Here is a 12,120-nt window from a genome sequence, read left to right as displayed (position 1 = left end):
CTCTTTTCTCTCAAAATTTCCTTTTTTTGGAGAATACTTGAACATAAGTTCTATACTGTTTAGCTAATACAATCAAATATGTGTACAAACTAAAGCAACAAGTGGTGTGTGGTATACTAGTATGTGAGGGAGGTTATTAATAAAATAAGCTGGTTACACTTGCTAAATTTTACAAGGATAAATGTATTCAGATACCAAGATAACTGCAGGTTTACATGTGAAGAATCTGATAGCTGTGTTTTGAGAACTTCCAATTATTAAATCTCCAAAAGATGTAATGTGAAGGACAGCAGATATGTTTTGTGTTTGTGCTTTAAAGCAGATGAACAGAATAGTCTTAAAGTACAGGCTACTTTTGCTTCAACATTTTCCTATAGGGATGCTTCCAGACAGGAGGGAGGCTTATCCTGGAACCCTTTAGGTCTCTGTTGCTGCTGCTTTTCAGGCTTTTGGGTCTGAGTGAGAAGCAGCAGTTGTTGGGTGAGGGTGAAGAGAACGACTGCAAAAGAGGGTATCTGGCTGTACAGTGCTTTTCCCCGATTCCGATGTGTTTTCCAGATCTTTGTTAACAGCAAAGCAAACAAATGCTAACTAACAGCAAAAGAACAATTGAATAATTTCTACGAAAGTTTGGATCAAAAAGTAAGGTTATTCCTTTGGGTGTTTTAACAGTAGTCAACACACTTTTCCTCATCCCAGGGCCATTGTCATAGAAGACTGAAATCTGTCTGTGAAACTAAGGCATCTGTTCCATTTATTATGTAACTTATTATCCTTTTTAAGAAATACTAAGGAAATTAATTGAAACAGCATCGTGAGATGCTGCAGTTCTTGTCTCAAGTATGTTTGGTAACTTCAGGAAAGAACTTGAAACCCGAGTTGCTTTAAATGGACCTGAATTTCAAGATGCTTTGTCAAAAGAAGTGGCTAAAGAGGAGCAGAGGCATGAACAGCGTGTTAAAGAATTTCAGGAGAAAATTAGTATGTTAAACCAGAAGTACAAAGAGTTAGAAGATGAATTTCGTTTAGCTTTAACTATTGAAGCAAAAAGGTTTAAAGAGGTAAGACTAAGAGAACATTTCAAACTAGGTGGAGTTGTAGTTCTCTTTAAATGTGTTGGTTTTGGGGGGTGAGGGTATTTTGGGGTTTTGTTGGGTTTTTTGTTGTTGGGGTTTTTTTGATCCTTAAGGTCTTTGCCTCAAGGATTCATCTAAAAATACTGGTAGTAAGCTTTGAAATATCAATGATTAGAAAATAGACACCAAATGCCAAGTCAGCACTCGAAAAACCCAGTATTTTTGTTCATAAGTAAAAGTTAATCAAAAGAAATAAACATTTCTATCTGGTGGTATTAATTTCTTTTAAAAGATGTTGACCTTCTATTAGAATATATTCAATTATTGTAAAAACTCTTGTGGTGTTTTGATAAGGTTATGGTTACATATATACTAGTGTATTTAATAAAAAAGTTCCCTATTGTTTAACTTTTCGAAATTGAATTTTGGATATGTATTTTGAAATCCAAAATCAAAACTTGCTTACTAAATTCCTTAGATAACATACAAAATAATGTGAACACTAACCATAGAAATAAGTTAAGTGAAATAAAATTTTAAATGCTTCACCTCCACTTAAACTTGGTTTTCTTCATTTTTATATCAGTTGGATACATAGGAGAAGACGGGAAGGAAAAGACTGGTTTTTCACCATTTAAATCTTTCTCTTGCAAGGAAAAAAAATAGAATTAATTTTAAGTTCTTCTTTCCAGATTTTAATGTTAATCTTAACAATGAGATTAAGTCAAGGCATTGTTTTCATTTCCCAAGCTATGTTTTTTCTGCTGTGCTTCCCATCCACCCATGAATATTTTTTTTCCAGTTTTTTTGTTTTGGTTTGGTTTTTTGTTTTTTTTACAAATCTGTAGCTGAGCAGAACCAGTTTTTTGAGTTGAAGTATCACCAACAAACTGGTAGAAAACCAGCTTCAGATATTCACTAATTTTGTATACTGTTGATGAACTTATATTTCTTCCTTTATTTGAAATTCAAATGTCAGTTGTGTGTATGCATACACACTTTTTCCACGTTAGCATTTTTCAAGTCTTATCTTATAAAACTTTAGGTAAAAGAGCATTTTGAAAATGTTGCTGCTGATCTAGTTGAACATAAACGAGCCCTCTTTGAGTTTGAACAAAAGGAAAAAGAGATGGCAAGTCTGATCCAAGACATGACAAGTATAGTGAAAGAACAGAAAGAAAAGATTGCAGAATTAACAAAATCAAGTGAAGAAGCTACAGCAAACCTAAAGGTACTTGTTTCAAAACATTCGAACTACATATATGATTTTTTTGGTACTATTTTATGTATAAAAGTAACAATTCCATACAAGGTAGATTGACTGAAAGATCCGTGTTTCCTGTTGCACTAAAACCTAGTACTCCACATCAGCCTTTATTCTTGCATCTTGCACTTCTATTTCTCACGAACAGTGCTCCCCATATAGCAAAATCTAGACTCAGTCATGTCTTCGGAAGTGCACTCCTTGCCTTATGAGCACTAGCAGTTTGTATATAATCAACTGTGACACTCTAAACTGAGATTTAAAAAGCCTGCATTAATAGCCCTGACCCTTTGTAAATTCGAAGTAATGGAACATGGTTCTGCAGTGGTCACTATATGTGAAGTAAAAATGAAATTGAACAAATAATCAGATGTAGTTATTAGCAGCTTAATATCTCTGAGAGTTGCATAAAATTAGCAGTATTAGTCATTATCTACTAATTGTCTAATTTTAATGTTAAATACTGTGAGCACAGTTGCTTTATCTTACACTACTGATTGCTGTATGCTAACATATTATAGTACTACGTTGTCTGTATAAATAATTCTTAAACATCTTACAAACCTAACTTTTAAACTGTTGTGTGATCCAGTCCCTGTATGTATTCAGTCCATCTTTATGTTAAAACTTCTGTGCAGTACAACCCCTGCACAGATGTTTCTAATCTCCTCCCTGCATGTTGCTGTTGGGGTGTCCAAACATTGTGTTGCTATACAGAATAGGATTCTGCCAGTCAGTGATGCTGCTAAAAACAGAATTAAAAAATAGCTATATTAAACAGCTGTAATCTGTAAAACAGAAAGTAGCCTGCATAACTGAAGATAAATCTTTATCTTGGGAAGTGGAAGTTCATCCCAGCTTCTGTCTGTTTTCTTTTGATTTGGTTTTTAATATCTTAACTTGACTTTCTGTTTCTCTTTTTTTTGACTTGTGCATTTATAATTCTAAACAGGTTTTTATAACGGCACTGATAATTTAAGGAGGCTATTTAATAATCAGCTTTAGAGTTTTCTGGGATCGAAGCATGTCTATTTGAAGCAAACATTTGTGTTTCATTACTGGGAAGAGATGCAGATAGAACCCCGTATGCAAACAGAATATTCCTCAGTTAACAATTTGTTGTACATAAGTATTACTTTCCTAGCCACTTAGTATTGATTTGAAATTTTGAATACTTGGTTTAAAGGATCTTACTGTCTTTTTCCAATGTTCATTCATACAGTGTCGAACTGGAGAACTTGAAATTGCGATTGAGGAGGACAAACAGAAGGCTGTTCAAGTTGAACTTCTGAAAAAGGAAAACGGAAAACTTATTTCTCAGCTGACAGCCCAGGAATCTGTGATAGATGGGTTAAAAATGGAAAGAAAAATATGGGGGCAGGAGTTGGCACAACAGGGTAAAATAATATATTGTTTTTTGCAGAAAAAATGGTGGTGTTCAATGTCATACCTTTCAAATAAATGCGCCAATATAGTTGTAATCATGACAGGGTCTCTGGATGCCTTGTTGATCTTACCCAATTGTAAAGATGATGTGCAAAAATAGATCTTCTGTAGTATGCAGGCCATTATAGGAGCTATAACAAGCAGTTGTGTGAGTTGGCTGCGAATACAGCTTATCTATTTCCCCAAAATGTCAAAATACCATGCTATACAAAGAACTTTTAAATATGAAACTAGGAAAACAAGGATTTGTAAATAATGTTATGTAATGCTACTCGTCTAGCAGATAAGTCTAACGTGAAAATTTCAATACATATCTTTAAAAAAAAAGTTAAATACTGGGTGAAAAAAAAGCTTGGGCTTTTTTCATTTTTCCCTGATTCATGCGACTCAGCACCACCTTGTGGGTTCTTTGAGATCGGCTGGGTCTGTAAAAGTAAACAGTAATTCTTATCAGAGAACTTCTCAAAGGATAAAATACAGATGTTCAGTTTTACATTTCCTCTTAAGTGTTGCCTACCTACAGATCAAAGCCCTACAGTGTTTCCAGTGGGCAAAATGGTCACGTTTGGTTTTTAAAGTGGTTCTTACCTTCGCTTCCTCCCCTGACATTATACATCTTGGAAGTCATCTGTAAAATGAGTGCTGTAGTGTGAATATCCTGTTTTATCTAGGAGCTCATCTTGCTCAAGATCGGGGGAAACTGGAGGCAAAAATTGAAGTTTTAACAAATGAGATTGAGATGTTAAAAAAGCAAAAGGAACAGGACAGTGATACTATAAGAATTAAAAACAAAATAGTGGACGATCAGACAGAAACAATTAGGAGATTAAAAGAAGTAAGTGCCATGTCTGACAACTTGTGTGCTTAGCTACAATTAAGACCTGCAGTGAAAGTAATTGTACAGACTGTAATGAAAGCTGGCTCTGCACGCCTGGTTTACCAACTCAGAAAGCGCAGTCGGGCTGTTAGTGGCAATTGATTTTGCTGAGAGCAGGAGAGGGCCTTGTATTAACTTGATGTACAGAGATGTTACTTTGAATCTCTCGGTGAACCATATTTATGTAAAGACTTTCTTCTCTTTGCCTTGCTTCAAGTTATTCCTGATAATGGTTTTGAAAGAGCGAAAACTAGGATAGCATAATTCTTTCTGTGTGTTTAAAAGAAAAGGGGGGAAAAAAATTTTTAAGTTTGCTTCAGGTTTATTTTACAATGTAAATATTTTTTCTTTATTTTGTTCTTGTAAATCAATATTCTAATAGCAGAGCTACTATGTTTTGTTCTATTAATTCCATTCATCTCATTTAGAGACTTAAGACTTCAGCTTATTAATCAGAGCATAGTTTTATAGCATGTTACATCAGTTGCAGTTGGATGTGTTACTCATTAAACTATATAGCCACGTAACAAGGTCAGCTCAGTGATTTGTGTATGTAGAATAAGTTGTATTAGAGTTCTAAATAACTTTTTTCTTAACTTGCTTTCAATTTCAGATTTATGTTTTGATTTTTTTTTAATTCTGACTTCTTTCAAATGAATATTATTTAACTGGCTATCACTTTACTAAGTATTTTTCATATAATAATACAGTTAGAAGAGTAAACTTTCACATGTCTGTCTCTGCTTTATTCCAGCATAGACTAAACATATACTCTTAAGGGGTAAAAATAAAGTTAAAATGAAGGGAGTTTCTGTGTTCTAAAATATTTATCTTCTAAAGGGCTTACAAGAAAAAGATAAACAAATCAGAAAACAGCGTGAAGAAAATCTGGAAGCTCAGAAATTTTTTCAAGTACAGTTGGATGAAAAAGCTGCTGAATTTGAAGAGCTAATGGAAAAAATAGAAAGGCAAAATGAAAGAAAAGAGGAATTAAAGCAACTGCTAGAAGAAAAAGAAGTAGAACTTGATGACATTAAGAATGCACACAGGTGATACATACAAGTGGCAATAATTCTTTGGGATCATAATAGTATGCAACACTTCTCTGAAGTTATTCTATGTTCAGAGAGTACTTGCTATTAAAACCCTCAGAAATGTGGAAAAATGGAGGCATGGAAAACTTTTTTTCTGCCCTCCTAAGAAGTGGTATCTACATTCATGGTAAATATGTGCATTTTATTTTCAGTGCACTGAAAAAGAAGTGGCAAGGTAAAGGAGAGCTATTAAGCCAGCTGGAGGTGCAGGTTAAACAAATGAAGGAGAGCTTCGATATCAAAGAGAAGAAGCTGATCGAAGAGAGAAATAAAAGTCTTCAAACTCAGAGGTGAACACCTTAATAACTTATGTTGTGACTGCTCAGTTAGTATAGAGTTGCACTGTTAAGTATACAAAAACGTTTGATTATATGATGAAAGAATGCGTAATACCTTTTTAAGTACTTGGTGAGCCCAGTTACTGCAAACTCGGTGTGCGTAGAAGTAATTCTTGCTATACACAAGGTGACTTACTTCATGACACTAGCATTCAGTTAGAGCATTTGTCCTCTAAACTTCCTAGCTATGTTCCCATTTTCTTTGAAAATAATTGGAGCCTACACTCATTCCTCCCTAGCACACCCATTCCACCACAATGCTTTTGGTTTACCTCTGTGAGGAAACTCCATGTCACGCTCACATGGTAGGGACTCTTACACAGCCGTCACACATGCTGGCTGGAGCCGTGCAGTGAAGATGCTTGTGCATGTGAGGCACAGTCTCACAGTCTGTAGTGGGGTTTCTTTAAGCATGAGCCTGTCAACCTTCTAGCTCGTGACCAGGATGCACGGGACAAATTGCTTGCAAATCACAGGTCAAGCCAAGCAATTGTGGCTGGCATTTGGGCTTACAAAAGAGGCCACAGTGCTTCACTAACGTCTATGTGGGACAATGAAAATACCTTGTGTGCTGTGCAGGAAGTCGAGGACAGATCCTCAATACTTATCACAATAATACTAATAAATATTTCAGTCTGTGACAAACAGACTGTTTATAAGTTACCTGTCATTTTCTTCCCATACAAGTAGTAATAGGTTTTTAATTTATTATTCCTCTTGTACTGTCAATTTTTTTGAGCAGGTAGTAGTAAATAGGAGGTGATACAGAAACAAATACTCATAACCCAGAAAATAGTCAGGGACTTAGATAATGCTCAGTTATTTCATATGCTTCTGGCATTATGGAGAATTATGGTAGACTTGCTGCCTGAGGTGAGCTTAGATTGTTAGTATGATTTTTACTTTATTCTTTGGCCCCTTTCTCTTATTCTTCTTCCTTCCTCCCAACTATTCTTAAGAAAAGATTAGCTAGTTAATAAGACTGCATATTTATCTAGCAGTGATAACCACACAGTTACTGAAGGAATAAGCTAGTATGACTAAGGTTTTTTTGCTTTACATTTTTAATTTAAACACTTTGATTAATTACACTTTTGCTGTTACTTTAAGGAAGGTAATCTGACTAATAAATGAAAGAAAATACCTTGATGGTCAAGTTCTGATTTAGAAAACAAACAAAAAACACAAACAAAAAACAACCACCTCAAATAGTCAATAGTACTAGGTTTTGGAATTGTTGGAAGATTAGTAGCGAAACTGAAATTTTGTCCCACGTAATTCCATTTTGTTTCAAAATTTTGGTGTAAATTAATTGTATAGTGGAATAATTTGCCTTGCTCTCTTGCTACATATTTTAGAATTATCCCCTAAAAGCAGAATTTGCTTGGAGTCAAGGAAATGCTTCAGTACTGTGAAGCAGACACTTTCCTATTTCTGTGAGACACAGGCTTACAGGCCGTTTACAGGATTGCATAGTTCAGTCATTGACTTCTCAGGAAGCAAAAGCATAATAAGTAGAGGTTTGAAAACAGGTGGAGTTCTTATCCATGTTGACAGTAGCAAGCCCGAATTTTTGTATTATTTGCTAGTGATTAAATGCTCCTGCTAAGAGGAATGCTGGAAGCCCTAAAACATGGTGTGTAAAACTAGAATGCGCGCTTGAGAAAACAGGATATCTTCTGATGCTAGATATTGAAATAATTGTCTTTGTGCCCGTGTTATTAAAACCTTATCGAAGGCAGAATTGGGCAAAGCAAAATACTTCTGTTGTTTGCAGGAGTGTGATTTTTTTTTTTTTTAATCTTTTTTAGGATTGCTGTGGAAAAGCTTCATGAAATGGATGATGCCTTTAGAAAACAACTTGAGTCAATGTTGGCAGCTCATCACGAAGAACTACTGCAGCTGGCAAATGAAAAGGAAAAACAAATTGAAGCAGCAAATGAAAAAGTAATTTTGATACTAAATTTATATGTTTACTGTATTTGCATTTTTATTCTACAGCTGCTACAACAGTGGTGCTTGGAAGTCACCTGTTTGTATCTATCTGGCTGATCTCTGGATGGAAACAGCCCTGGTTTAGTACTCAATCTTTGAAAGCAAGAAAAGCTCTAGAACTGTACCATCATGAGGTTCTGTATTCAAGCAAAGTAAAGTTGCATGCTATGTAGCTGCTATGAGTCGATAGCTAAACATTTCCTTATCTATACAGGCAAGAATAATGAAGGTTATGCCAGATAATCCATTTAACTCACCTATGCCAGTGTTAACAGTTACTGTTCCTGTCATATACTGCATTCTTCCTTAGTGTGACAACTGGTGCTTTTTCTGCGTAGTAGGCATTTTGGTTTTGATACGTTACTCGCTATCTCCTAGCAAACTAATGCTTTTTTTTAAAGCAAAATTCTGCTACTGCATCCTGTGTCAAAAGTAGTGCATTGCTTATTTAAACATAAGCATGTAACTCTTGCATTGCTTATCAGTGTTAAAAGTTGCCAAGATTATATGGGTGTGTTAGGTACATTAAGGAAAAGCAAGAATTCAATTTGACCTCTGTGTGCTCTTTCAGGTTTACTGTGTTGAAGAAGAAATGAGGCAGCTTCTGCAGGAAACAGCAAACAATAAAAAAGCCATGGAAAATAAAATAAGACGACTTACACACGCACTGAATGATATTCAACAAGATCTTTGAAGATTAATACAAGTTTTTAGTGTATGTATTAATACACAAACTCAAGCAAATACATACACTACAATGCACTTCTTGTTTTCTAGAGAATAAATTCTTTGTGATATATTTTGATGGTTCAGGAATCAGACATAAATATTTGTACAATATTTTCATAATAAATAGTTATTTCTAACCCTTGGTTATTTTTAACTGTTTTGTCAAAATGGGTCAAAACACATATATAGATGAAAAGCATCATATGAAATTAGGAATTAGTGTGTTTAACGAGAGAAAAGAAGGTAGAAGCAAAGGCCCAAAGACAAGGGCTCAAAGGTTTCCTTCACTGGGGTAAAAATTCTTGTAATGAGAGATCCAAGAATTTACCTGAAAATACGTTTAATCTACCACTGTTGATGAAGAATGCATGACTGCTGCAACTTAGAGTGGCTTTTTTGGCAGCATATTTTGGTTCTCTACAGCAGGCTTTTGAAAAATAGGAGATAATAAATAAACAGCTTCTTATGGAAGCTGATCATAAGCCTTATGTTAATGATTGTTATACTTCTCTCATGATGGAGACTTTACCATCTCCACTGTACTCGGGCATTTATTTCATTTGCTTGTTCTCAGAAGATTCTAAATTGTTACTGTACTGCACCAGACTCTGAAGTGTTTAATGCTGCAGTAGTTAAGTAGTAAAATCAGTTACTTCTTGTTACACCAGGTGGAGCTATTTCTTCCCACCTTGCCCCATGCAGTAGCTAAAGCAGAGTCCTGTTGCTCCAAGGATGAGAGAAGCCACTAAGCCGACTTTACCATCAGCTTGTTCAGAACCCAGGCATAAGCACATTGATGGGGTATAACTGTATATGCATTTCTGTGCCCAGCAGCCCTGTAAAAAGCACTAGTGCTAGTAAAAGGCTCGTGGCCTTTGGCTAACTGTGCAAGGCCTGTTGGGCTTGTTATCAACTTGTTATGAGAACTTGCTGTGTGAACCAGAGCTTGATACCAGCTGCCTCTTGTTACAAGGTGCCGCTTATGTGTGGGGTGTAACAAAGGCCTTGAAAACACGGGCACAAGTTGAAAGCAGAGGCCACGGCACCAAAAACAACTCACTGATGGTCAGTGACTGGTCTTATAAAAAGCGTGACCTTGAGAGCTGGGAACAGGCTGCTTTTGCTTTAAGAAAGGAAGCAGCAGTGAAGCAAAACAAAACAAACAAAAAAAAAAAACCCAGCCCAACAACTGAATAAGGCACCTGCAGCGGCCTGGGAAAACAACCCCCCCGCCCCGCTTGGCCCAGTAACATTGTCCAAGGGTGGAGGTGGAGGGCTGGGAACGGCCCAGAGATTGCAGGGTCTTATAAAAGGGTAAGATCCCAAATTTGTGGGAGGGACCAGAAAGCAGAAAGCTGCCTCAGCTTTGGCTCACTGCATCCTGCAGCTGGCCCCTGAGACCACCGAGGACCGGAGCTGTCAGCGCTAAGGAGGAGGCATCCGCTCTGTGGTACTGTATACTCCCAGCTACGGTGGGATATAGCTGTTAAGGACTGACTGCTTTGAATCCGTGCTAACAGTTGATAATATGTAAAAATTAATACATAGTGGTAACGGTTAGCAAAGTGTAAGAACCAACTCTTAGCACAATTGGGTATGAATGTCAGCCTAGTAAATTTTGCTGTGAAGTTTAAAATTAGCCTAATTTATTAGTCTACCGGCATCCCAGTGATCTCTTCTTGATTCCCTGATACCAATATATCAATGTTATCTAAATGCAGAAGAAAATGATTTCTTATTCTTACCTTGTGCTCTACACACTCTTGCTTCTCCAGAAGCCACGTTACGTGAGGAAATACTCACTGTAGAACAGCTTTCCAGGTATGTAAACGGATATCACTGGCGCAGAAAGGTTGCACCACTTCAGAGTGCTTTTCTGTCATGATTATCAAGTGTTTCCTGGGATACTTCTTTTTTCTTCGCTTATTATTTGACCAGGCTACACTTTGGGTGAAGTAACTGAATACCTGGAATGCACCAGGAAGGTAAGATAACTTATTCTTACCGTGATTCGATTTATTAATATCAGCTCAAGGTTTTTCCTCCAAAATTTTCCTTCTGAAACTGTTTTCTGATTTCATCACAGGGAGTTGTTACTCTTTTTAACATAAATTCTTTTTTATTCCTTGCTCTTGGCTCAGAAATCTCATACTACAATACTTGGGTGCATGCACGCGTTAGTAGTGTTTGGATTGTTGGTTCTTCTTGCAGCTAATTCTACCTTTGGCATCGTTTCCCTCTTTATGCTTGCATGGCTTCTTTGGAGCTTTTTAATAGATATTTAAGTGATTTCTACCTTCAAAATGATAAAATAATAAAAATATGGCGTAGGTCAAAGCTGTACCAAATTTACCTATTCACAAGGATAAATTTCAGCCTAACGTTACTGAAAGGTGTAAAAGAAATGAATAAATAAAAAAAAATATAAATGAACTCTGACCTTGTCAGATGCGACGCAAAGCATGTTCTCCTGCATTAATCACAACAATTTAAAACTGATTCCGGTATTAGATTCTGGTTTGTTTTCACTTCCAGACGAGATAATGGATCTATTTAAATCAATATTGAATGTGTGATCAGTCAGGAAATTCCTGTGACCCCAGACCAGGAGGAATGCGATTCAGGGTCCAGAGGGAGCGCGTACCCGCTTGCTCCTATACATACGTATATTGCCCTGAACATGCTATTATCTATGAAGGTACAGCTCCTGCGTGACATGGCACATTCAGTGTAACGTCCCTTCATAATGTGCTCCCTTCCCTTGTGTGATGGGGGATCCGAGGGTCTTTTCCCAAACAGCGTTTCTTTCTTGAAGTCCATCTCTTGAATTTTTACGCTATGTGGGCTTTAAAGCTTCTCTACTTTTATCTGATGGTAACTGAAGGAAAGAGGCGTACCTCAACGAAGGTTAAGGCCGAGTATATTTGGACACCAGTGCAAGGGACGAAATTCTCAGTACCTCTCCCCAGACCGGCAGCGTGTCCCGTGTCTGGCCTCAGGAGCTGCGAGAACGTGTTTCATACTTAATCTAAGTGGTTTTATATCAAATGCAAACGGTGAAATGAGTGACGAGGAGCTATCGGGCAAGGGAAAGGCAGGCTTGCGGGGGCCCATCGGGCACTCGGGTCGGTCCTCCCTTCCTGAGGCGGACTCCTGGCCTGCGCCACCCGCCCTGGGGAAGCCCGGGCGACAGCCTGGCCCGGCCCGCGCCAGCCAAGCCCTAATGCTTCTCCCGCATGCCGCGGCGTTGCCCGTCCTGCTCCCGGCTGGAGGCCGCAGGGCGGAGGAGCGCCGCCCGGCC

At 37.3% G+C, this 12,120-nt stretch overlaps 2 protein-coding genes across 2 annotated transcripts in view; both read left to right on the top strand.

The window, feature by feature from the left end:
- The window catches only part of LRRCC1 (leucine rich repeat and coiled-coil centrosomal protein 1), a 21,926-nt gene extending 13,142 nt beyond the window's left edge, over positions 1-8,784 (top strand). The window contains exons 13-20 of the mRNA XM_009335055.1: positions 860-1,061; positions 2,122-2,307; positions 3,563-3,737; positions 4,458-4,621; positions 5,504-5,712; positions 5,910-6,047; positions 7,907-8,042; positions 8,662-8,784. Coding sequence (XP_009333330.1) covers positions 860-1,061; positions 2,122-2,307; positions 3,563-3,737; positions 4,458-4,621; positions 5,504-5,712; positions 5,910-6,047; positions 7,907-8,042; positions 8,662-8,784 — 1,333 coding nt within the window. The remainder of the gene's footprint in view (positions 1-859; positions 1,062-2,121; positions 2,308-3,562; positions 3,738-4,457; positions 4,622-5,503; positions 5,713-5,909; positions 6,048-7,906; positions 8,043-8,661) is intronic.
- A 3,096-nt stretch (positions 8,785-11,880) lies between these two features.
- E2F5 (E2F transcription factor 5, p130-binding) overlaps positions 11,881-12,120 on the top strand; it is a 15,850-nt gene continuing 15,610 nt past the window's right edge. Inside the window, exon 1 of the mRNA XM_009335054.1 lies at positions 11,881-12,117. Coding sequence (XP_009333329.1) covers positions 11,881-12,117 — 237 coding nt within the window. The remainder of the gene's footprint in view (positions 12,118-12,120) is intronic.

Source organism: Pygoscelis adeliae, unplaced genomic scaffold, assembly GCF_000699105.1.
Source record: "Pygoscelis adeliae isolate BGI_AS28 unplaced genomic scaffold, ASM69910v1 Scaffold101, whole genome shotgun sequence".
Lineage (NCBI taxonomy): Eukaryota > Metazoa > Chordata > Aves > Sphenisciformes > Spheniscidae > Pygoscelis > Pygoscelis adeliae.
This window is presented reverse-complemented; position numbering and strand designations above follow the sequence as displayed.